The following is a 26,907-nucleotide window of genomic DNA, read 5'->3' as shown; positions in this document are numbered from 1 at the left end:
TCATTGAATGAATGAATGAATGAATGAGCCAATGACTCTGTTCCCTGTTTTCCCCCAGCAAAGCAATCCACAGCCCGCCGCACAGCCATCCAAGCCGAGAGCATGCGTGGTCTTAATTACCTCCCCGTAGGCAATGGTGTTATTGTATCTTCTCATTTCTGGGTAGACGTGGTCCAGATACCACTGGAAATTCTTGCACTTTAAACTTTTCCTTAAGGCTTTTCTTTCTGAGACATCGCCTATGTCAATTCCTGGATTCTGAAAGTAAGCAAAGGGCATTAGTGACCAGGAGGCGCTGGCCAGAGTGGAGGACAGGCAGTGTCACCTTCGGGGAAACCGTCAGAGAGAAATCTGAAGCCCCTACTTGATCATCTAGCCCCGAGCTAGACAATACTGTCCCCCGAGCACAGCACGCAACCCCCAAAGTCAGCCTACCTTACCATCATGAAAGGGATCCCGTGACACTGATATTGACAACCTAGGCCCCATCTCCATCTCTGCCATTTCTTCAGTGACTCTCAGGACCCAATTATTAGAGGAATTATTTGATTAAGACGAGAAAATAAATGTCTATAACTTCCTCCCATCTTTCTTTTCCATACACGTGTAATTTCCCCCCTTTGCTGGCTCTTTGAGAAGTTCATTATATGCAGATGTGAAAATAATTTTTCACTGCAAAGCTTGTAATGACGTTCTAATGAATAATTCATTCTGCTTTTACAGAAATGAACCTGTAATGTGCTGCTGTGTGCTGACAGGGGAAAATAAAGTAGCTGAAATACGATTCCAGAGTCAGCCACAGGATGGCTGTGACCCAGTGCAGACAGGATACGCTCTCCTCCACGGAGGACAGCCAAGCATCGTCTTGGAGCAGGAGAAGTGTTTAAATGATTTCATTAAGATTTCTTCTTTAGCGGCTAAACAGTGATTTCTTTTTTAAAGAAAAGTCCCTTTAAATGTCAAACATTAATATCCAAAGGCAAACCTGGGCAGTGATATTTAACTCTTTGTTTTAATATACTTAGAGTGATTAATGAGGATGGTCATTTATGAAAAGCCTGGTAGGGAACACTGGCATTAGGGACCGAGGTGGTTTGTAATGATGGAGAAGCACTGGAATAGGGTTGGCAGTCCTCACTGCTTCTGACCCCAAGTCACACCCCCATCCTAGATCACAACTCTCATCTTCAAACAAGAAAAATGACAATGTCTGTTCCACTGATGTCACAGGACTGCGGGCAGAGTTGAGTGAAGATGCCAGTTCACCTTGCCCTGCCATGTGCTGGGTGTAGGACCTTAAGCAAGTCAATTTAACTTGCCAGAGCTGCAGTTTACTCATCTGTAAAATGGACATCACAGTGGGTTCATATCAAGCTAGCATTTATTGAGCACTTAATATTTGTTATGCTCTGTTTTAAGCCTCATTTTTATCCTTCCAGGAGCCCTATGAGACCAGGGTTAGCAATCTCTGTTTTACAGATGAGAACACCAGGGCAGGCAGTTCCTCTGTCATGAGGTTGTTATGAGGGCTAAATGAAATATTGCAAATAAGAAACTTAGCGAGTACCTGGGAGAGTGTAAGGAGCTCAACAAAGGTTGCCTATTTTTATATAATAATGTGGAAAATCATTTCTAGTTTAACAGCTATAAAGTGCTGCACGGCCATAAGGGGGTTTTCAGTGCTTTAGAACATGATTTCAATAATTGTAACAACAACGATATAAAAATTCTTCACTTTTATCCTCTTTATCCACAAACCTGCACATATTCAACTGCATTTCTGCTGTCCTGGGCTCCAGCCTCCTGAAACGCAGGGGCTTCCATTTCTCAGTGGGAACAATTCCACAGCTCAGACACCTACAGGTGATCTGGTTGAACGGATAAACCCAACTGTGACTGAGGGTATAGGTCACCCCGCTGTGCTATGGAGGACAGAAATGCTTGCCAACATTCCATATCCTGTGCCAGGCACTGCTTTAAGTACATCACGTGTACTTAGTTCTAGTACTTTAGTACTTAGTACTTAGATTAAGTACTTCTGATTTAGTTCTCACAATCAACCTAGGAAGGAGGACCTGCTATTATCCCCATTCTATAGCTGAGGAACCTAAGATACAGAGATGATAAGTAGATTTGTTCAAGATGTCATAACCGTAAACGGCAAGGCTGGGATCCCATCCAAGCCAGAGCACAACCGCCATGCTATACTCCTGTGGGGCTGTAGTAACATGGGGATTTTCCTAGATTATATTCTGGGTAGAATATGGAAGAGAACCTAAGAGCCATGTAAACAAGGATCCAGCATACAGTAGGGACATAGGTCACAGGGCAGCTGGAGCTCCACGGGAAGGCACACTGTGAGAGCAGACGGCAGGGTCTGGTGCCAAAAACTTTGGGCAAGGATCTTCTGGACACAGTGTACATTCAGAAGCAGGGTGTTAAGATTAATATGAGACCAGAATTAACACAGTGAGACCCCTCTAATCTCTGTAAATGGATTTAGAGATTTCCATGGTGCCGATCCCCAGGTAAAGCAGGGGTTCTAAAACCTGGAGGTCTGTAAGCCACCTCAAAGTGCACTTATAATTTTGCAAGGGTGAGCATCTTTCTGGGAGGAACCATTGGCTTAGTAAAGGGATCAGTGACCCATCAAACATAATGTCAGTGTTCTAGGGTGATGGGGAAGGGCTATTTGGTCCTACCTCCAGTGGCAGATTCCACGCTATGTACACGTGAGACTTGTAATCATCCATCCAGACCTCGGCAACCCGGAGAGCATTCCTCTTGGTGTAGAAGCCGATGTTACTGTTGTATGGCTTCTTCTTCCGCTCGATGTGGGCCACCCGTGAGCAAGGCAGGACCTCCATGCTGCCCCCGCACAGCCACACCTGGGGAGGGGGGCAAGGACTTCATCAGCCTGACAGAGAAATTCCCAGAGGCCACTGCTCCCTCCCCCAGGCCCAAAAGCAATGGTTCAGGAGACAGCCTGAGTGAGAAATGTGTTTTCATATATAAAGCCACTGAGCTTTCAGGGTTGGTTTGTTACTGCAGCATAGCCTAACCTTACCTGACTAAAACTGGTAGAAAAGATGGTTTCGGGTAGTTTTTTATAGATACAGCAGCTCAGGATATTAAAATGCAGCTCTTCCTAAGAAACGCCAATACATGTGATGTGCTCCTGGTGATGCATGGGTTTTCTTAAGTTCTCAGTAGTGCACAATTGTCACCTGTGAAGGTTTTATTTCCCATCTGGCTGAAGCTGGGCCCTACGGAGCTATAATGGCAAATTCAAACTAAAAATACAGAATATCTTTATTCATATCAGCACAAAGTGTACAACGGTTTAATTCTCCATTTATTAATATGCTCTGTTTTGGAGTCCTAAGAGCACAGATGCCTGGCCTTCTGGAAGCATCCACCCCAATGCCATCATGTGCAGGTGGCACTTGTTGCTAGAATATTTAAGTGGAAGGCTGAAATGTTAATTGCCTTTAAGGGATGCAAAAGCCCAAGGAAGTGACAACTTGCCATCCTCTTGCAGGAGCACGGAAGGCTTCCAGGCTCAAAAGGCCCTGTTCCCAGAGGAAAACAGGACCACACAACTTCTCTCAGTCCCAAGCAGGACAATCAAAGCATTTCTGATGGTCAAGAAGGACTGATTTGTGAAAATGAATTCCTGGTACTGGTGAGGAGAAGAGGAAGAAGACACAGAGAGGTTTCAGGGACCCATGAGACAGTCCTGTATACTCTGTAAATGAGAGTGTGCCGGTGAGCTAACTCAGGTCAGCACAGACCATGTATGCTCATTCCAACCTAGGTCACTTCAAGCCTTTCTACCTTTAGTTTCCCAAACTCCCTCCTCGAGGATACTGGGACCCTCTCGAGTGTTTGCACACCTCCCCTGGGCCCTTACTGATTGAATTTAGTGGCAAATTTGTGTGTGTGTGTGTGTGTGTGATCTTCTGTTTCTATTTCCCAACTCTGGCTGCACCACAAGGAAATAATACAGATGGAAAATTCTCCTCATAACCAAGAATCTTCACCTTGCCTGTTTCTTCAAGGAGGAGAATGTGAGCTAAGAGACTGGTAGACAGTAGGTGATCCAGACTAGTTTGATTTGTGACCTGACAACTAGATGCCCCCATGAACTGGGGCAGACTCAGCTGTTGGCAGTGGAAGGAAGCCAAGTCAGGGAAGCAAAATATGGCAAAAGGCCTATGGGGGAATAGAGGCAAGAGACCTTACAGGGTAAAAGAAGGTGGCTGAATTTCTAGGAGTAGGCAACATACAAACCCACAGAGTTCCATGGGTATGCGGACCTAGACAGTTTCAGGATTCTGAGAATGAAGAGGAAGACAGATGTTCACAGATTAGAAGATTTAATATTGTTATATTAGCAATACTTCCCAAATTGATTTAAATATTCAACACAATTCTTATCAAAACCCCAAAGTCTTCTTTGCAGAAATTAACAAACTGATCCTAAATTTCATATGGAAATACAAGAGACCCAAAATAACCTTGAAGAGAACAAATTTGGAGGACTTCCACTTCTGGGGCAACATGCAAAACAATGAATTTGGACCACTACCTCACAACATATACAAAAATTAACTCAAAACAGAACAAAAACCTAAATGTAAGAGCCCAAACTATAGAACACTTAGAAGAAAACGGAAGAGTAAAGTTCATGATCTAGGATTAGGCAAAGGTTCATCAACTGCTAAACAAAATATGGTATACCCATCCGATATTATTTAGCAATAAAAACAAAATACAGACACATGCTACAGCCTGAATGAACCCTGACAACTTACGTAAGTGAAAGAGGCCGGTCACAAAGGACTGTATGTTATTTGATTCCATTTATATGAAACGTCCAGTAAAAGAAAATCCATAGAGACAGAAAGTAAGTTGATGGTTGCCTAAGGCTGAGGGTGGGGTCAGAGTAATAGAGTGACTGCTAGCGGGTATGGGTTTCTTTTTAGGGTGATGAAAATGTTCTCATATTGATAGTGGCGAATACTGCACAACTCCTGAATATACTAAAAACCATTGAGTTGTACACATTAAATGGGCGAGCTATAGTAGTATGTGACTATCTCAACAAAGCTGTGACAAAAATAGATAAATAAATAAATACACAGAGAGATGGGGAAAAGAAGATTCAAGGGATGGATTCCAGTTTGGGGAGGCTCTGGAGGACTGGAAAAAGAAAAGCAGAGCTTGGTGAGGATCTCAGATGGTTGACTTCTTTTACTTAGCATCATGTTTTCAAGTTTTACCCATGTTGTAACAAATATCATTATTGCATTCCTTTTTATAGTAGAATACGATTCCAGTGTATGGATGTCCTACATTTTGTTTATACATTTATCAGTTGATGGACACTTGGGTTGTTTCCATTTTGGCTATTACAAATAACCCTGCTATGAACATTCATATACAAGTTTTTATATGGATATACATTATCATTTCCTTTGGGTACATGCCCTAGGAGTGGAATTGCTGGGTCATAGGGTAACTCTATGTTTAACCTTTTGATGAATTGCTAGACTTCTCCAAAGTGGCTGCACCATTTTACATTCCCACCAGCAGTGTAATGAGGGTTCTAAATTCTCCCCATCCCCGCTAACCCTTGTTATTGTCCATCTTTTTGATTATATCCATCCTAGTGGGTGTGAAGTAGTATCGCATTATGGTTTTGATTTGCATTTCCCTGATGGCTAATGATGTTCAGTATCTTTTCATGTGCTTATTGGCCATTTGTCTGTCTTTGGAGAAATGTCTATTCAGATCCCCTGCCCAATTTTTAAATAGGTTGTTTGTCTTTTTATCATGAGCTGAGGCCTTAGGGTGAAAATGAAGTTGCCTTCCAGTGTCATTTCTATTTCTCTTGCCTCAGTCTTCATCATCTTTTTTTTCTTTTCGTATTTTTTTTGTTTTGTTGTTTTGCGGTACGCGGGCCTCTCACTATTGTGGACTCTCCCATTGTGGAGCACAGGCTCTGGACGCACAGGCCCAGTGGCCATGGCTCACGGGCCCAGCCGCTCCGTGGCACATGGGATCTTCCCGGACCGGGGCACGAACCTGTATCCCCTGCATCGGTAGGCGGACTCTCAACCACTGTGCCACCAGGGAAGCCCTTCATCATCTTTTTGGATGCCAGTGTGCAAGACCTTTCAAATCATTCCTTATGGGCAGTCTGTCCCCCGGGCTCTGTATAGAGCTGGCGTGGAGAGGGCTGTGAGGTGCAGCAGAGGCCAATATTCTTGTTCAACCTCCTCCAAAGACCAGCTGTATGACATTAAACAAGTCACTTTCTCCCTCTCCCCCCAGGTGCCCCAGGCTCTCCATCCCGGTGTCTCAGCCAAAACTAGCAAGGCAGCCCTGCACCCCCCAGGCTACCTGGAAACGATGCAGTATCCTACTCTGATGTCTTTCAGGATGCTGCTTTTCATAAGTTATGTTTGGCTTTTCTCCACGTGAGAATGAGGAATCTTAGGACTCCAATGGGAGAATTCCAGACAGTTGACAGGTCAGCCAGCCAGAAGGCATCAGGCTTCTCTGTGAAGGCCTCCAGTCTGTTTTTAGCAAGTTTTCTTCCCAACTCAAAGGGACAGATACCTGAAGTAACAGGAGGTTTCACTGACATCTCTCAGGAGAGAAGAAAACATACGTTTCTCTAGATTTTGTCATGTAGATTTGGAATATAGGAGAGAAAAAAGTTTACCCCTAAAAAAAAGTGGGGAAGGGGAGTCAAAGGACAAAGAGGTAAGTAAACCAATGTGGTTCCTGTGACCACATCCTGGTATTCTGCATCACAAAGTGTTATGGGGCCACATAGGCCCCTGCAGCCCCTATAATCCATCCCTGCACAGAAGGGGAGCCCCCGACCTTCACCTCCAGGGTCCTTACTTGCATGCGCTCCTTTCAAGGCCTGAGCTAGTATCTGACCCCAGAGAACCTGGAAGCCCTGTCCATGGGACCCCTCCTATCTTCTCTCTTAGGGAGGGAAGCCCTAATGCTCTGGAGCTGGCCTCTCAATGTTGCCTCCCCAGAGACAGGAATTCTTCCTGGTATCAGATGTGAAGTCACTTTGGAAACCATTTAAACCCATTTACAATGTTAAAAGCAACACTGAAGGAGTGCTTAGTGCAGAAATTATGTAAATAACCCCATTCGGTAATCTAAGGGCAGGCAAATTTTAGCCTTTTGTCGGCTGGCAAAATCTGTTCAAGACAACACAGATTGCTGGCTAAGAGAATATTTTATTTGTTACTTCTGTCCTCCCAATCCGTTTCGGGACTCCCTGGTAACCCACTTCCCAGAGGCGAGGACTCACCCCAGCCCCTCAGCGCTCCCCTCTGCCATCCTGGGGACAGTAAGCTGGCGTTTCCCAGTCTACATGCGCAGTCTCTCCACTACACTGGATGGGCACATAATGGCTTTCCTCCTCAAGTCCTTTTCCAAAAATTCAAGTTCAAACCTCTCCTTTATTTATTACTGTTTCTCAGTAATAGGATTTACTAATATGGACCTTAAAACATATCTCAATTTAAATACCACAGCGGCGAGAACCCCTAAATACCTGGATTCTACTGCCAGTCGATGCAAGTCATTTCTCTTGCATTTTCTCTATTCTATTTCCAAGATTTTGGATCATCTTTACTATCATTATTCTGAATTCTTTTTCAGGTAGGCTGCCTATTTCCTCTTCATTTGTTTGGTCTGGTGGGTTTTTATCTTGCTCCTTCATCTGCTGTGTGTCTTTCTATCTTCTCATTTTGTCTTGTCTTACTGTGTTTGGGGTCTCCTTTTTGAAGGCTGCAGGTTCATAGTTCCCGTTGTTTTTGGTGTCTGTCCCCAGTGGCTAAAGTTGGTTCAGTAGGTTGTGTAGGTTTCCTGGTGGAGGGAACTAGTGCCTGTGTTTTGGTGGATGAGGCTGGCTCTTGTCTTTCTGGTGGGCAGGTCCACGTCTGGTGGTGTGTTTTGGGGTGTCTGACGCCTTATTATGATTTTAGGCAACCTCTCTGATAATGGGTGGGGTTGTGTTCCTGTCTTGCTAGTTGTTTGGCATAGGGTGTCCAGCACTGTAGCTTGCTGGTCGTTGAGTGGAGCTGGGTGCTGGTGTTGAGATGGAGATCTCTGGGAGATTTTCGCCGTATCATATTATGAGGAGCTGGGAGGTCTCTTGTGGACCAGTGTCCTGAATTTGGCTCCCCCACCTCAGAGGCACAGCCCTGATGCCTGGCTGGAATACCAAGAGCCTTTCATCCACACGGCTTTTGGGAGGTCTGAGGTCTTCTGCCAGCGTTCAGTGGGTGTTCTATAGGAGCTGTTCCACATGTAGATGTATTATTTCTGATGTATCTGTGGGGAGGAAGGTGATCTCCGCGTCTTACTCTTCCGCCATCTTCCTCAACCCCCTCATTTCTTTTTTTTTTTTTTTTTTTTTTGCGGTACGCGGGCCTCTCACTGCTGTGGCCTCTCCCGTTGCGGAGCACAGGCTCCGGATGCACAGGTTCAGCAGCCATGGCTCACGGACCCAGCCGCTCCGCGGCATGTGGGATCTTCCCGGACCGGGGCACGAACCCGTGTCCCCTGCATCGGCAGGCTGACTCTCAACCACTGCGCCACCAGGGAAGCCCCCCCTTCATTTCTTAAAACTGCTATATGTACACAGGTGCCGCAAGGACATCTTCATAAAGATGTACACAAACGTTGACCACATAGATTTCTTTGAGGCGCAGCCAGCCTTTCTCATTCTCCGCTTCCCACGGGATTCTGCTTCCCCACAAATCATTTCTCTTAATGCAAGATAAGGAATTAAAGCGAAGCTTGGCAAAGGCCACGTGATTCAGAGGAGAAAAGTAACGCATACTGAGAGCAGCTTGATTGATGGAGCATGAACAGGGTGTTGGGAGGGTTTTTTTTCCTTTTCTTTTGATGTTAGTTGCTGTTGCTTATGCACGTAAAATAATAATAAGGGGAGGGGTGGGAACAAATAATATCAGGTTTATGCTCACCGATTTAAAATTTTCGCCAGCCTTACTATCCAGCCTGCTAGTATGATATGGTCAGAGAGGGCTGGGCTTCTATGTTAGAAAAATAGCTCAATGCAGCCTTAATCAGGCGCTTTTGGGTCAGCTTGGCCCTGTCTTTCCCCCTCCCTTGCCTACCTCTCTTTCCCTATCCTTAGATTGCCCCACGTTGGCTTTCTCTGGCTGCTGTTTCTGTCTTGCCATCTCTGCCCTGTTTACAGACTCCTTCCTTTGGACTATCCCTTCTTGAAAAAGCAGCTCCGACTAAGTAGATGTCAAGCATTTTACCCATCTTTGCATCCCCAACACCCAGCCTGATGCTTTTGACTTTGCTTAGTCATTCAATTCAATGCTGCATACATGTTCACTAAGACCAGAGCTCAGAGCTAAATGTTGCCAGGGATGTAAAGATAACTGAGACATGAATCCTACTCATAGCCTTTGTTCTTTCTTCAGAGTTTAAAACTGGAATTCCAGGAAAGTGTTGAGGACCGCTCTAGAACCTTGGGGTGGAAGCTGCCAGAATGGGGGTGGTGGTGGTGATAACACTGCATTCATTTCCCCACATATGCAACCATGCTCTACTATCATTCAGTCTGCATTTTGCCTAGGATTAAAGAAGAGCTGGTAGGGTGCCATTGTGGATGAACTATGCTCAACCACAGAGGAAAGTGAATTAGATTCAGTTTTTTTATTTTTTATTTTTTGTTGAAGTATAGTTGATTTACAATGTTGTGTTAGTTTCTGGTGTACAGCAAAATGTATATATATATATATATATGTGTATATGTATGTATATATATATGTGTATATGTATGTATATATTCTTTTTCGTATTATTTCCATTATGGTTTTTTACAGGATATTGAATATAGTTCCCTATGCTATAGAGTATGTCTTCGTTTATCTATTTTATATAGAGTAGTTTGTATCTGCTAATCCCATACTCCTAATTTATCCCTCCCCCACCCCCTTTCCCATTTGCTAAACATAAGTTTATTTTCTAGGTCTGTGAGTCTGTTTCTGTTTTGTAAATAAGTTCATTTGTATCATATTTCAGATTCCACATATAAGTGACATCATATGGTATTTGTCTTTCTCTTTCTGATTTCACTTAGTATGATCATCTCTAGGTCCATCCATGTTGCTGCAAATGGCATGATTTTATTCTTTTTTTTATGGCCAAGTAGTATTCTATTGTAGATATACACCACATCTTCTTTAATTTAGATTCAATTCTGTCTTTAATCCCAAAGGGCCAGAGCTTTGAGATTGTGATCTGGAAGGAGACTGGAATGGCCGCATGCTTCAAAGAGTATCCTGCCGCCACAGTTCAAAAGGCCCTCGAAGGTTGTGATCGCTTTCTCTAGTGCCCGAGTTCCCTCACTGAAACTGACTTGGTCAGGGTTAACTAAAAGACCTTGACAATTACCTCTCCCAGAAATCTGCAGAAGGGGACTGTGTATGGGAGCCTAGGGGAGGCGTGTCCCCCAGGGCTGATGTGGTTGAAAAGCCAGTATGCTTTCTCCATCCTCTCTCTCCCACTGCACAGGGACCTTGGAAGTCACCTATTAAAGGTGGAGGAGCCACATGTGGACGGAGCCGAGGTCCCCAAAAGACCACAAGGAAGGCTACCTGCCAACCGTGAACATCCACAATTGGTTTTTACTAAAATCTCAGTGAAGCCCCTGAGGTTTGGAGGTTTGCTTGTTCCAGTGGCCAGAATAACCAGCCCCAAAGATGCCCCATCTCCTGTTTTGACTTGAAAGTGTGTAGAATTTTTAAATATCTACAGGAATCCCAGGCTTTGAATGGATTCGATGACCTAAAGCGAGTGGCCTCCCAGAGCTTCCTTCCAACCCAATAATTTTATTTCCATTTCTCTCCCAGAAAACAATCCATTCCTCCGCGTCTGTGGAGGCTGACTATTGAATCTGAATACTGACGATGGCAGTGATGTGCCCTCATCCTATTCTGTCCTCTGCCCTGCATGGGGTCAGTTTCATGTTTGGGAAATGGCTGGAATGGTAGCCAGCAGCAGAGATGATAAAGGGAAATAGTCTTCAAAATTTTTAAACAGTTTTCCCTGGCACTGCCTTGTTCTTGCTCTCAACACTGTGTCCGGCATATCTTCCAGGCCTGGGGTCTATCTGAACAATTCTAAAATGTCATCTCCTACCTGCTGACTTCTGCTGCTCTAAGTAGCCAGGGGCCTGGCTCCTACAGAGGCTGTGAGGCCGAATGCCTGAGCTCACTACCCATTCACAGAAAGCGCGGTCCAAAAAAAGCCAGCCTGACCAAAATAAGTCTACCCGCTCTCTGGCTCAGAGAAAACACAGGAATGACATTGTATTATCTTGGATGTACCCTTTTTTCCCTTTTGTGAAAATCCTGGGGTCTGTGGGGTTGGGTGATAGTTCTTAGAATGCCATTGAATGCATTGATTTTGAAACCTTAAAGAACCAGCAGCTTGGGGTTACTTCAAAGGCCGCCTCAAGGCCTTTGTCCTGGAGAATCTGAAACACAATCCAGCCTGTGATTGAAGTTCATCGTGTCTGACATCCTTAACAGATGCTGTTTGCTCCTGCCTTTTCTTGCCACCCCTGAGTCCTAGCAGGAGTGCTCAGGGGACAGGAAGAAATCATGACTGTTATGGGCTGAATTGCATTCGCCCACCTCCACCTTCCGACCCCCTGGCAAATTTATATGTTGAAGCCCTAGCTCCCAGGACCTCAGAATGTGACTGTATTTGGAGATAGAGCCTTTAAAGAGAGAATTTAAGGTAACTGAGGTCATTAGGGTGGGGCCCTAATACAATAGGACTGGTGTCTCTATAAGAAGAGGAGATTAGGACACAGACATGCACACACAGAGAGAAGAGCATATGAGGCCACTGACAGAATCTGGCCATCTACAAGCCAAGGAGAGAGGTGTCAGAAGAAATCAACTCTGCTGACACCTTGGTCTCGAACTTCTAGCCTCCAGAAGTGTGAGAAAATGAATTTTTGTTGTTTAAGCCACCCAGGCTTGTGGTGCTTTGGTATGGCAGCCCTAGCAAACTAATACAATATCCTTCCTACATTTTCCCTGGATTTCATCACAGGGCACTGCCCTGGAGGAACCCGGAGAGAACAGGGCCAATAGAAGGGTGGAGAGAATCCAGAAGAGGTTCTGTAAAGGAAAACTTTCCTTCAAAAGATTCATCTTGAAGTAGTTAGTTGCCTATGAAATTGTAGCACCTTTTGTTATTAGCTTAGAGGCCCACTTTGGGAAAACATTTCAAGTCCCCTCTCAGAAACAGGAGATTTGGTTAAAGTGCTTCCCATATGGAGGGAAAGTAGTTTCTGGCCTGCAGACAGGAAGGAGCTTCTTCCACAAAATGAGATGTTACATTCCACGTGAAGAAGTGGGGTAGTCAGGAGGGAGGCTGCCCTCTCAGGATCATGGAAAAGGCATCAGCAGACAGCCTGGTACTGCTGGTGACAGGTCAGCCCATCTGGGATAGCTGATGTTGGAAACACTGGGAGCAGATCCTCTAACACAGCTGAACACAGCTGCACTGTAACCTCTAGGACAAACACCCTGCCGAGATTTGGAAGCCAGGTCTTACTGCCTTTCTATAACCATTGCTTCCCATACCAGCCACAGAATAGCTCCTAGCTCACAAGCAAGAACATCACTATCTTTTTTTTTTTTCAGTATGCGGGCCTTTCACTGTTCTGGCCTCTCCCGTTGTGGAGCACAGGCTCCGGACGCGCAGGCTCAGCAGCCATGGCTCACGGGCCCAGCTGCTCCGTGGCATGTGGGATCTTCCCGGACCGGGGCATGAACCCGCGTCCCCTGCATCGGCAGGCGGACTCTCAACCACTGCGCCACCAGGGAAGAACATCACTCTTTAACAACAATGGTACCTAAGACCTACTCAGCCACTCTGCAAAGTACTTGATATTCATGATTTTATTTCATTCTTACAACAAACCTGTGAGGCAGGTCCTTCCCCAAGTTACAGAGGAGGAAACTGAGGCCCGGGGCGTTAAGGGGCAGGCCCCAGACACACACTTATTAAGGCCCAAAAGTAAACTGGGGTCTGTTTAAGCCCCGTACTCTTTCCCACCTTACACACTTCCAGAAGTGTGAGAAGACCTTGTCTCTTTATGCTCCAGCCTCTCAGCAGAGCCACCTCCAAACTCCGAGGGCTGGGTTATTGGGATAGAGATGATCTAAGTCAGAGGTTTCCAAATAACAGACCTCTGATTTGAGCTGACTGCATCCCCGTCACCTGGGGAGCTTGTGAAAAACACACACACCTAGGTCCCAGTCCCTGAGGTGCTGATTTAGTGGATCTTGGGAAGGGCCTGAGCATCCACATTTTACAAGCTTAGGGTATCTACTTGTTTGGAACTAGGGAAAGATCCTGAAAGATTTGTGCCATGGACACCTGTGCAGCCTGGAGAAGCCTATGCATCCCTTCTCTGAATAAAAATGCATCAAATATCATGGAAGCAACCTAAATGTCTGTCGCCGGGCAAATGGATAAGGATGTGGCACATATATACAATGGAATATTACTCAGCCATAAAGAGGAAAGAAATTGGGTCATTTGTGGAGACACGGATGGACCTAGAGACTGTCATACAGAGTGAAGTAAGTCAGAAATACAAAAACAAATATCATATGTTAATGCATATATGTGGAACCTAGAGAAATAGTACAGATGAACTGGTTTGCAAGGCAGAAATAGAGACACAGATGTAGAGAACAAACGTATGGACACCAAGGCAGGTGGGATGAATTGGGAGATTGGGATTGACTTATATACACTAATATGTATAAAATAGATGACGAATGAGAACTTGCTGTATACCACAGGGAACTCCACTTCGCTGTACAGCAGAAACTAAGACAACATTGTAAAACAACTATACCCCAATTTTTAAAAAATGCATCAAATAAAACAAAATGCGTAGAATTACTTTGGAAACCAATTATATTGAAATATAGTCATCAAGTTTTGTTTGTTTGTTTGGTTGGTTGGTTGGGTTTGTTTTTTTTTTTGCTGCACGGCTTGTGGGATCTCAGCTCCCTGACCAGGCATCAAACCCAGACCCCTGGCAGGGGAAGCACAGAGTCCTAACCACTGGACCACCAGGGAAGTCCAGATCAAGTATTAAAAATCATGATCTAGTGATACACGTACTTCTTTAAGACATTAAACAAGATCAAGTGTGGATTTAATAACTGCTATAAATTTAAACTCCTCTTATAGACAGGAGGAGACCTAAGTATTTCACAATGTCTACAAGAAGTAGGATGTGATATACACTTGTCTGTGATTCCTGTTGGAGTCAAAAGCACAGTATGGCTAATGGTACAGACACCTATGGCCTCCATTCATAATTGAAGTAATTGCTAATGTCGGTTAGAGATGAGTGAACATAAAATACGCATTTTACATTCCTGACCAAGTTTACAGAGCCGTCGATTTTATCAGACTCCTTGGAGACGCATGGACTCCAGGCTAAACTCCCTTGCTTTGGGGTTATAGTCAGCTATCATCTAAAAAATTTAGAATATGGATTTCAAGAGATTTTTTTCATCTCTCCCCAAATAGGTTTTACAAGAGGTTAAATCAAGACAAAGAGGTATGTGATTTTCTTTGGCAATGAGAAGGCTGCATGGATATTTTGATCTTTTCTTCCAGGCAAAAGGGACTATATTAAATGATTGATTTAGAAATTAACGACCGCTAGTGGAATAGCAGCCACAAGAAATAACATTCATGCAAATCTCACAAGGGAAAATGTTGCATGATTTATCTTTTTGTCAGCATTCTGGCATTCTAAGATGGAAAGTTATTTTTTTCTCCACTCTTGCTTTGTTTTGTACTTATCCTAATTTTCTAAATAACACGGTTCCCAGATTGCGAGAAATGATTATCCCTTATTCAGAGCAAAAGGTGCCAGAGATGTATTCATGAAAAGAATAGATTCTTCCCGTAATCAACCACCCTTTCCTTTGCCTTGTCGGAGCACATCCTCCTCTTATGAGATTACCTGAAGTTTCAACTGGATAAAGCAATAACAGAGAGCTCCATGTAGCGACTAGGAGCAATGCTTTATGGGCACCAGAAAATTTGCTGTGCTGAGCTCTGCACTAGATCCCAGGATAATAGGATTTTGTGCGTGCTCACAAAGCCTTTAATAGCTTAGAGCATTTCTTGCTTGCCACTTTCAGTTGTGTGCTGTGGTTTAGGTGGGTTTCAGTGTTTCCCAGTCTGCTCACAATTATTCGTCTCCGTGGCAGAGGTAACAAGGAGTTCCACTTCGCCTGCTGGACTGGGCTGAGCCATCCCCACGGGCTTCCTTGTGCAATTCCTCTGCAGCAGAGCCTCTGGTGGTAGGATGCAAACACCAACCTGGAGAGGATGCAGACAGCAGCACCTCCAGGACACTGGGGGGCACAGCCCAGATCTCTGGGGGGAGAAAGCGGAGCCTGTCTCCCAGGTGTGCACCCTGGAGATGAGAGTGTGATCCACCTAGACACGGCTTCATCCTTGAAAGGGTCTCATAAAATCGCCCAGTGCCACTCAAGTCTCAGATCTTTTTTTCTGTTGACTCCTTTCAAAGCAATGTTCTTCCCTCACAAAGCGTCATGAGCCTCAGTCCCCAGGATCCCAGACTTAGAGCCCTCACTATACACTGAGGGCAGGTACCCAAACCAGAATATCGATAGGACCATTTCAGGGACTTCCCTCGTGGTGCAGTGGTTAAGAATCCACCTGCCAATGCAGGGGACACGGGTTTGAGCCCTGGTCCGGGAAGATTCCATATGCCACAGAGCAACTAAGCCCGTGCACAACTACTAAGCCTGCGCTCTAGAGCCCGTGAGCCAAAACTACTGAGCCTGTGTGCCACAGCTACTGAAGCCTGCACGCTCTAGAGCCCGTGCTCCACAACAAGAGAAGCCACCGCAATGAGAAGCCCGCACACCACAACGAAGAGTAGCCCCTGCTCGCCATAACTAGAGAAAGCCCGCGTGCAGCAACACAGACCCAACGCAGCCAAAAATAAATAAATTTATAGATATTAAAAAAAAGCTCCATTTCATTATTTGCGTCTGTTACTCCGGCCCAAGCCTACACTCCCACATTCACCTCCTGCATCTCCCCCATTACACTCACCACAAGCTCTCCTGTCCATTCTAAACTCAGCCAGTGCCCATGCTGTGTCCACATCAGGACCTCCCTCTCCTGTCCTCTCTGCCCAGCCAAATTCCACCCACTTTTCAAGGCCAGAGACCCCTCCAAGGAAGCACTTTCCTAACCATCCAAGGGAGGGGCAGCCCCCTTTCCTCATCTATTATAACACTCCATATTTGTGCCACTATTTCACAGATGAAGCAGATGGTCTAAAATGCACGCTGTGCACGGGCACATTGTACATGACTCCAATTCGTGAGTTGCATACAGAGCCAGTGCTGAGAAATGTCCAAACGTCCCTGTCTGCAGTGACCCTCACCCTCTACATCAATGCCTTGTTCCCACAGTTCCGCACTGGCCAATTCAGAACGACCCACTCTGACCCCAGGCTCCTTTTCTTTTCTTCCGTTTCTCTCATTCACTTACTCCCATTGAACCTTTTCAGAAAGCGGGGGGGCCTCAGGCCATGTGATGCCCGTAATGGTAAAATTAACAACAAAATAACGAGAGCTAACACTTAACTGTATTTTAAGCCCTTCACATTTACTAACTCATTACTAACTCAGTCACATAGTAACATTATGAGGTAAGTGCTGTTACCTTCCCCATTTTAGAAACAAAGAAATTGAGGCAAAGAGAGTTTGAACAAATTGCCCAAAGACACCCAGTGTCCTAACTGTATTTTCTTAGACTCTATGTTTGTCTATGTGGCATCCATTAATCACAGGGCCAAACCACATTGTTTATATCTCCCCTGCCATCCAGGGCCCATACTCTGATCCCTCTCCTTACCCAACTCTCACATACCAAGCCGAGATTCCCCCTGCCCTAAATCACCCAGGGCCAGGCACCAGACACCTTGGGACAGCCCCTATGCCCCAAGTGTGCCAAAATTATTCAAACCAGCCAATCCTAAACTGTTTACCCTGCCCCCCCAACCCGGTAGAAACCTCAATAAAGGCTTTGGCCAGGTTTCCCCCTCACTCCTTTTGCCTCCTGACTTTGTGGCATATCACTCATTTCTAGGAGAAGTGTGAGCAGCAGTAAACTTTTCTTTCAGTGGCATTGACCTCTCTGTGTCATCACTCAATCACCTTTATCAATTAAGCCCGAGGCACAAATCACCCAGGGAGATAGTAGCTGAACAGGGGCTCTGCACCCTGCTACTGGCATATCCTGCGCTCCTACTTGGGCTCTGCCTAGCTCTTCCGTTCCAGCGCAGCTTACAGTCCCTCCTCTGTCCCTTTGAATTCTCTCTTGCACCCTCTCATTGTGCCTCTGCGCCCTGCCCTCCTCTGTACTCTCTTGGCAAAACCACCGCCTTGGATGGGACCAAGGGTCTGCATTTCCTGGACCAACACTCACACTACTAAATACTATTGGAGAAAAATCTTATAAGCACACAGAGTTGTCTCCATAAATGTAAGTCCGCAAACCTCAAGGGGGCCCTAAATACTGCCGGGGAAGCCCACTTTTCAGGGATCTTTCTCCCTGAAAAGATCCCCCTCTTTGATCCTCACGGCAACTATTTCAATCTTCCCCATCCTCCTTCAATCTCCAACCACCCCTCACTTTCAGCTGATGCCATCGTGTGCATTTATCAGGGCAAACAGAAGCCACCAGGTGTGAAACTGCACAGCCCCAGACTCCCACCTTCCTCCTTTTACAGGGGGCATGTGTTCTCCATAGCGTGACGGATGCCCTGGCTGCTGAATCCGTCCAAGGGCACTGGAACGCCTTTTCATACGTAGTTCTCAGTCCTGCTGACCCATTTCATTCATTCATCTATTGAGTATCTACTATGTATCAGGCACCAGTGAAAAAAACTGAAGATCTCTGCCTGGTGGAGCTGATACTTTTAGCAAGGGCAGATAGATATTAAATAACACGTATAATACATAAGTAAATTATGTAGCACATCGGAAGGTGGGAAGTCTACGGAGAAAAGAAGTAAATTGGTGTGGACGACTCAGCAGGGCTGGGGGCGGTGAAAAGGAGGCGAGAGAGGCTATAGCATGAAGGAGATAAGAGATTTCTGTGGCAAGGGCATTCCGGACGCTGCGAAGAGCTGGAGCAAAGGTCTGATGGCAGGAGCCTGCCAGGTAAGCTTGAGGAACAGAGAGGAGGTCAGTGGGGCTGCAGGAGAGAAGGTGGGAGGACCAGCAGGGGATGAAGTTAGATCTCGGAGGGGTCTGTCTAGGGGACGGAAAGGACTCTAGCTTTTACTTCAAGGGAAATGGGGAGCCACTGATGGTTCTGGAGCACAGGAGTACCACGATCTCACTTAAGTGTTAAGAGCATCACTCTAATTGCTGTGCTGAGATGGACTATAAGGGCCAGGGCAGAGGTGGGGAGACCAGAGAGGAGGTGAAGCTGATCCAGGCAGGAGGTGAAGGTGACTTAGCCAAGAAGGGAGCAGGGAGGTGGCAAGAGGTGGTTGGTTTCTTGGAACTCTCCCCTTCCTTGGCTGCTATGGGGCCACTCTCCCTTGGTTCTTTCTGCCATGCTGCCTGCTCCTTCTCAGCCTCCCAAGAGGCATCTCCCCTGGACTTTACATTCTGGGGCTCCCCAGGGCTCCTCTTCCAAGCTCTCTCTGGTCAGTTGCCGGTCACCCGCTGGCGATGTTGAGCATCAGACTTGTAAATCCAACGGTCTGCTCATCCCTCTATCTGGATGGGCCACAGACCTCAGAGACTTAGTCCCAACCTCACCAGAAACTTGCTCATCCCATCTCAGGGAAGAGCACCGAGGATCTCACCCAGTTTTCTGGAGAAGAAACCTGGGAACTTCATTCTCCTTTAATATCAAAGCCAACTTGTCACCTTTAATATTAAAGCCGACCTGTCACCAGGATCTGGTGATCTTGCCTCTGAAACAGCTGCTGAAAGCATCTGCTTCTTTCTATCCCTGCTGCCACTTCCCCACCTGGCATCTTCCCGGGAGGACCCTGGTGCCATCCTGATGGGTCTCCCTGCATTTCTGTCATGACCCGATTCAACCCGTGCTCTACAACCCCGCCAGACTGAGCTTTCCAGAGTGCCAATTGCACCTCAGCTTGGCCCATCTTCCATCTTCAGGGGCTTCACATGACCTCAGGACATGGTCTAAAATCTACCCACAAAGCCTGGAAGACTGGGTCTCTGCTGATCTGCTCCTGTCTCCCCCACCGATGCTCCAGCCACAGTGAAAGGCTGTCTGTTCCCCCCAGAAAAATCCTCTTGGCCCAATTCTGCCTGATAACGAGATTTCTCATCCACCCTCCATCTCTCCCCCTCATCTTCAGGTCTCATCTCAATGTCACCTTCTCTAGAAGCTTCCCTAGCCCTCCCTCGGAGCTGCATGCCCCACAGATGCCTCGTTTACTTCTCCAGCCATAGCATTTCCATTCTGCCTGCTGTTTCCTTGTTTACGTTCCCATCATGTTGTCAGGTCACCCAGGTGCCCCGCCTCTGATTCCTCGTCGGAAGCCCAGCACAGAGGGCTGTCTTTGACATCGCAGGCATTTACTGAATAACCAGAATGTTAATGCGTGGAGCCAGGATTCTCAGGGAGTCTGGTCTCTGAACAGAACAGTGGTTCCCTGAGTCAGTCCTATGATCCATGAGGCCAGACAAGCGACACTGGAACATCCTTAATAAGCATGAACATGACAATCTGAAAAATAATAATTACATCTCTGACGTGCAAGGCCTTGGACTAGGCACTTTATAGCTTATTCATTTAATTCTTACAATTATTCTATCAAATTACTTATATACCTTTCATTTTACAAATGAAAAACTGAAGCTGTGAGAAGGTAAATAAGTTTTGTTGCATAGCGAACGAGTGGCAGGATGTGGACTGTCACTTAGGGTTCGTGTGTCATCATGACCCCCCGTGATGCAGGAAAAATAATGCTTGTTTTTCCAATAATTATCTATTGTCCTCCTATCCCCCAAATTTCTCAACCCTCTTTTCGAATGCATTTTATTTGTGGCTTGTACAGCTTTAAGTTCCCTGGTATCCAGACCTCAGTGTAAGGAAATAAAGCCCTCTGATTTGTCTTCCAGCTCCTCTGCTGGGGTGGGCATGTAGTGCTTGGTCCTTGCCAGGGCTCTCAGGGCCTGGGGTCACCTGCCCCTCTAGCCCTGGTGTCCTGAGGGGGCTTCTGAGAACAGAGGTCTCCATCAGTGGCTTTCCTCCAAGCCTGCCCTGGTTTGGTCCTTTTTACAACAAGTGACCCCAACTGGGCACCCAAAAGAGGCAAGCTGGCCTGTGAGGCTTCAGACCCCAGGAGCTCCAACCTCAGGGAAGAGAGCAGGCCTGCACCTCACCAACCGCCGACCCCTGGGATGGCAGTTGGGTGTGTGTGGCAACACAGGGCAGAAAATAGACCTTGTTGGAACTAGTTTTTGAGGGAGAAAACAGAATTTAATGAAACAAAGCTGCTTGTTTATAAACAAGAACTGAGCACCAGAGCACTGAAGACAATGTGTCTGGCTACCTCGGCCAGATCCTGGGTGACCTGGGCCCAGGACAGTCCTGCAGAGAAAGCACGAAGAGGGTGAGTGCCTCCCATCAGGATCAAAGACATTAGCAAACAATCCCAGCCCATCAAATGTAAGGAGGTGCCTCCCATCAGGATCAAAGACATTAGCAAACAATCCCAGCCCATCAAATGTAAGGAGGTGTCGATGCTGAAAGAGTAGCCAAGGGATGGACCAGCCCAGGCCAGAGGTCTGAAAGGGGAGATGCAGAAAATGCAGGTGCCAGTGCAGGGAAGCCCCACCTGCCCAAACAGCCACCTGGCCAATGCCTCCTCACCCAGGGCCCAAGGCATCGCCCCTCCCAGGGACACTGTCCTCTCTCCAGGCCTCTGGGGACCCCGCAAGTATGCCTGACAGCCTCAGACCCAGGCAGGGAGGGGGAGGCCTCCCTGTGCTCCGGGTCTCCCTGTAAGCACAGGCACCAGTTTCCCTCCTTTGTCTCTGCCTCGCCCAGGGCTGCCGCCCTGCCCTCACAATTCCTGATGTAGCTGAACGCTTGTTTCAAATGGAAAGTAAAAATGGGCTTTTTTTCCTTCGGTCCTTACCTGCTAATTGCCAATGATGATGCCCTGGATTTGCCATCTGCTGGCCTGCCTCTCCTACAATTCCCTTCCTCTCTGGTACTTCCAGGAGAGCGAGTAATGAGAAACCAGAAACAGGACCTCAAGTACAAATTCGACCAAATAAATGCTACGAGAAACCTCTCAGGGCCTTCAGAGGGCAATGAGGCATGCGATATGAAGGTTAGCAGTGAGAACAGCAATGCCCCTAAATAAATAACGAGGTGGCATGTTCCGACAGCCGTGTTCATTTCCTCGGCCATTTACCCCTCTTACACTCTTACACTTCCTTCTCCGTAGAAGAACTTTGGTCCTGATTCAGAGGCGTACCAGGGGGAGCCCTCCCTGATTGCATCAGCTGACTGCAGGGTTCTGCTGGCCCTCAGGATGCTGTTAGCCCCAGTCTGCCCCTATGTAAAGTGTCCGGGTAGGTGGGCTCTGATTTTAAGGCCCCTTCCTCTAATTTTATGATGCAAACTTCCCACGTTGCTCCCAAATGCCCCACCCTGGGAAACCTCCCCAGTCTAGAGCAAGGCTGAGCCTGGGGTGAGGCAAATGAGGCAATGTCTGCACATAACATTTAAGGGGCACCCTAAAAACTCAGGAATGGAGATAAATAATATTTTGATGCAATATTTTAGAAATCAAAAATAATGCAAAAAATCCATGATGAGCAAAATGTCAAAATTTTCAGTAAAGACAGTCTCCCACCCTACAGGTGCACGGCTCACCTCACATGCCTCCCTCTGGTCCCGGATCCAGAGTATGAGTCCATGTATAAGATCGGGGCACCCTCTGCATCAGCCCACTGCTCCTCCTTGCTTATCACACTCTGGTCTTATTTTCGATATCCAGGAAGGTGCCCAGTTCTCCCCTCGCCCCTCGTCCCCAAAGCACACAGACCCACAGATCCATTACGTGGCTAAGGGTGTTCGTGCTTCCAAGCTTGGTCTCAGTTATCACTCTCTTCACCCTAAGCCTGACGAGAGCCCCTCTAGGAATGCTCCCATCCCCTTGGAGCACCCAACATCGTCTCCCCTCTCTAAGAGGTGGGACTGGATCTTGTTCAATATTCAAACCCCAGCAGCTGGCAAGAGAACCCCATACATATCAGAGGGATGAAGCAATGCAAAGGCGACTCTGAACTGGGGCAGCTCCCAGTGCCCACAGCAACCTGACAGGGGCTCCCATGGGACGGGATGGGAGCTCAGCATCACTGAAGCTGCCTGTTCATGGTGGGAGAGCTTGGCGGGACAGCGGCCCTTCCTTATCTAGAGTCCTAACAGTCCTCCTTGTAAGGGCATCTCTTTTTCTTTCTCTCTTTAGTTTAAACATCTCCGGATCCTTTAAAGGATCCCCATTTTATGTGGCTCTTGGGCCCCGCAGAGGGTGCCGGGGGTTACTTCAGGCCCTCGAAGTCTTAGATGGGTTGCTGGCTAATTTTTTTCTTCCTCAAAGTTCGCCATCAGCTTCAAGTGCCTCCACTTGCCCATCTGAGTTGAAGCCACCTGCTGCTCTTACCTGGATTATTACCACCTTAAACTGCCACTCTGGACCCTTGTTTCTGCTCTTTTCCCAGTAGAATCCCCATATAGCAATGAGAGATCCTTTTAGAACATGAGTCAAAGTCGTCAACCTGCTGCTGAAAACCCTCCCGTGGCCGCACCGTATTGAGAGTACACACCACAATCCAGACGATGGCTGAGGGTCAGCCCTCTGCTGCCCGTCATCTCCTCTCACTCTGCCTCTGCTCATGCCCCTCCAGCCACATGGACCTCCCGCTGTTCCTCAACAGGGCGAAGCCTGTACTCGCCACAGGGCCTTTGCACTTGCTGTGCCTTCTGCATGGGACAGTTTCCCCCCAGAAATCCACATCCCTTGTCCCTTTACATCATCCGGGTCTACTACTTCGATACTTCCTTATCCTAAAAACATTCCTTGTCTACACTATTCAAAACAGTCTCTCCCCCAAACCCCAACCTCTGCCCCCTTGCTCCATAATAGGTATTGGCTACTCCATCAGGGCAGGGACTATGTCTGTTCTGTTGACTGTTGCATGCCGGTGCCAGAACAGGGCCTGGCACACAGTAAGTGTCCAATGAATATCTGTTGCATGAATAAATGAATTGAAGAACCTGCATCTGAGTTTATATTCTTATCATCAACACACAGTATTCTTGGGTTTGAATCCAACAGTGGAGTCTCTGTCAGATTTGCTGCTTCTTTACATCTGAAATGACACCTCTCTCGAGTGCTCAGTGCCAAGCTCCATGATTGCTGGATTGCATTGGAAGATCCAAACAGTTTGTCTTTGCCATTTTCAACTCTTGCTGAGCTGAGTCCCAGGCCTGCCTTTTCAGTGTTGCCCTGGTATTTTTAGAAGAGCACTTCTTGTGTGTTTGTGAGGGCCAATTATCCCAGCTGCCTCCCTGGATACGTTTCCACTTGCTGGTTCATTTTTACATTCTGTACAATCACTGATGAAATTGCCCGCTAAGTACGTTCCAATCCTCACAAACCCCAGCGGCATTCTGGTCCCGAGTGGCCTCGCCACCATCCGGTGGAAGTTCACAAAAATAAGTCCGTGAAAGGGATTAAAATGCAGAGCTGGTCTGACACAGAGAGGTTGGGGAAGGGAGGACCAGACTATACGGGGGGTAGGGGGGTTGTCAGCACGTTAGGAGGACACCAAGCCCCTTGTCCCCCAAGATGTCTTGGGTTTACCCTCCACTCCTCCGTCACGGGAGCTCGGCCAAGGGAAGGGTGTGGCTTTGCCCCCAGCTCCCTGGAACCCAGGCTAACCTCTGGGCGGTGACTGTCCCGCGTGTATCTGGCAGACCAGTAAGAACTGGAGTCAGCACACAGTCGGGATCCATAAACGCGGCAGCCTGAATGAATGAGCATAAGAGAACAGTTCAGCGGTATCGGCTCAGCTCTCTACACTGGCTCTGACTCTGGAGACTTCGGATGCAGCTTAGGGGACTGCGAAACCCGCCCAACCCACAGGTTGTTCATACGATGTCTTGAGTTCGTTCAGTCTTCCGGGAAGGGGTCTGTTGGTGCCCTCAGAATCTCCAAGTGGCCATTGACCCCAAAACATGAAGGGGCGCATGGTAGAACAGGATGCGAGTGCAGCCCGCAGGGCTGTGGGTCCAGCTCCTGCCCGAAGCCATGTGCTCTGCCCTCTGCCCTGCCCGCGCTCCTCCTCTGGCCCCCACCCTCTGCCAGAGCCCTACCTTGTACCTTCCCCCTCGCCACGCCACGCCATCCTCACAGGTGCCGTGCGCTTCCCTTGAGGGCTCTGCCCAGACCACACCTTCTGCTGAAACACGCTTCCTCCTTCCCTAACTCCCGCTGGTGCTTCTAAGACCCCTCAGGGGTGCCCTCCTCAAAGCTTGTCCTGAACACCCCTGCTTGTCTCCCCCATCCCAGCAGCCCCAGACCAGTGCCTCCCAAAGTGTGGCCACAGCCTGTCCACCGACGGTCTGCAGAAAAAGACTCCGAAGGAAATTGTGAGTCAGCTTTAAAAGCATTTATAGCAATTCTGAGCAACTGTATATCAGTTGAATCCAATAATAAAAATTAAGGGTTTGTGTTTGTTTCTTTTTTTCTCTATTTTATTTTTCTAGTAATTCATTTTTACTGCATTTTATAAAAGCAGCAGTTCTTGATAGATTGGAAATAAGAAAGATCTGGTCTTTTGCCAGACGTCAGTATTTCTCAACCTTTTCTCCACTACTGCCCCCTTGTGGAGAACTTGTAGATATTCCCCAACCCCAGCCACCTGCTCCGCTCCCCCCATGAAATTTTAACACCAGAGAGAGTCTGTATATCTGTTTGTGCGCTGTATGTATGCTTGTGATTTACACATAAAAAGAATAATACTTTTTTGCATCACCCTCCAAGAGCCAATTTTCATCCCGTTGGGGACCATATCGCTCTTGATCAGAATGCATGGCACAGATAGTTTGAGATGCACTGCTGGGGTGCTGGGTAGGCAGGCGCTGCCCTCAGGAGGGATTTGGAAATCTGTGTGGGTGCTCTTGTCAGCTAGTAGTCATGCTGAGCATAGCAATATACACATTCTTGGGAATCCCCTTTCTTGTATTTCCCTGGTACATTACAGTTAAGGCGTTACACTGACTACAGCTCTGGATATTGGTAGGTTCCCTTATCTAGTATCTACCCGTTGAGTCTTGTGAATCTTTGAAAGATGAGGAGGAGCTGGCCATGGTCATGCCCATTGGTCACTCCCAGTGTTCTTGTTCTCCTGGTCATGTGCCCTGTGACCACTCACTGCTTATCATCTGGACACCTCCGGGCAGCAGGGGGAGCCTCGCAGGCCATCTGGAGGGGCTCCTTCTAGAGTGGGTGTAACCAGTGCATCAGTTGCTCCGCAGAAAACACTAATCTGGGAAATGCTCCCCTCTGATACACCTGCAGTGCCCTCAGCATCATCGTAAAGAGCTGGGAGCCATGTCCACCGGGCACTGAAGCCCGCTTACCTCTGTTTAAGTCAGAAGCTTCCAGCTCCGTTACTTTTAATTACATACACTCCCTTACTTTTTGTAGGAGACCCATGACCACCCGCAGAACCAGCATTCCAAAGAATACACTTTGGAAAAAAACCTGAGCCTCAGGTTTTATTAATTCATGTTCCTTTGCCCCAAAGCCACGGGTCATTGGAAGTCGATCAGTAAAAAGCAGAACTGCTTCCTCATCTGGGCTGATGCAGAGGTTCTTGGGGGGCCAGCACCTGTGCATTCAGGCCCCATCACCCAGCTTTGAATCCTGCTCATCACTGCTCCTGGTGTAAGTCTGAGGACCACTGTGGCTCCTGAAACTACCATGACCTTGGCTGTGGTCATTCTCTCTTCCCAAGGCTCAGCACAAGACTTGGCAGACACTGGAGACTCAAATTCATTTCCTAATTTCTTTTTAATCAGAGGTGGATTTGTTCTACCTTGAAGATGCCTATAGCTTCTCACTCTCTCCTCTTAGGAGACAAGCCAAAGTACAGGGGCATCACAGCCGCATTTAGTGCCCAGATCCCCTGAGCACTCTCCGAGATGCCCAGATGGTGCATTTGTTTCAGAATAATCTTTAGCTTATGTCCTTCAATCGTGGTCATTCATCCTCTCCTGGAGGAATTATTTAGAGAACAAAGAAATAAGTCTCAGTTCAAAACAATGATCTGTTGAACTGTTGGATGCAGGCTCAGAGAACATAACGGATGCTGCATTAGTCTGCTTGGGCTGCCATAACTAAGTACTGCAGATGGGGTGGTTGAAACAAATCCAGAAATTTGTCTCACAGTTCTGGAGGCTGGAAGTCCAAGATCAAGGGGTCAGCAGGGTGGGTTTCTCCTGAGGCCTCTCTCCTTAGCTTATAGACGGCTGTCTACTCCCTGTGTCCTCACATGGTCTGCCTTCTCTGTGTCTGTGTCCTAATCTTCTCTTCTTACAAGGCACCAGTCATACTAGATTAGGGCCCATCTTCATGACCTCATTTTAACCTAATCACTTCTTTAAAGACACTGTCTCCAAATATAGTCACATTCTGAGGTTTTGGGGGTTAGG

At 47.1% G+C, this 26,907-nt stretch overlaps 1 protein-coding gene across 1 annotated transcript in view; it reads right to left on the bottom strand.

The window, feature by feature from the left end:
* Positions 1-26,907, bottom strand: part of GALNT17 (polypeptide N-acetylgalactosaminyltransferase 17) — a gene marked incomplete at both ends in the record, with an annotated part of 478,260 nt that overhangs the window by 30,378 nt on the left and 420,975 nt on the right. The window contains 2 exons of the mRNA XM_082645128.1: positions 121-258; positions 2,703-2,888. Of these exons, the coding sequence (XP_082501254.1) occupies positions 121-258; positions 2,703-2,888 (324 nt within the window). The remainder of the gene's footprint in view (positions 1-120; positions 259-2,702; positions 2,889-26,907) is intronic.

This window comes from Mesoplodon mirus, assembly GCF_964341445.2.
Source record: "Mesoplodon mirus genome assembly, chromosome: 15".
Taxonomy (NCBI): domain Eukaryota; kingdom Metazoa; phylum Chordata; class Mammalia; order Artiodactyla; family Ziphiidae; genus Mesoplodon; species Mesoplodon mirus.
This window is presented reverse-complemented; position numbering and strand designations above follow the sequence as displayed.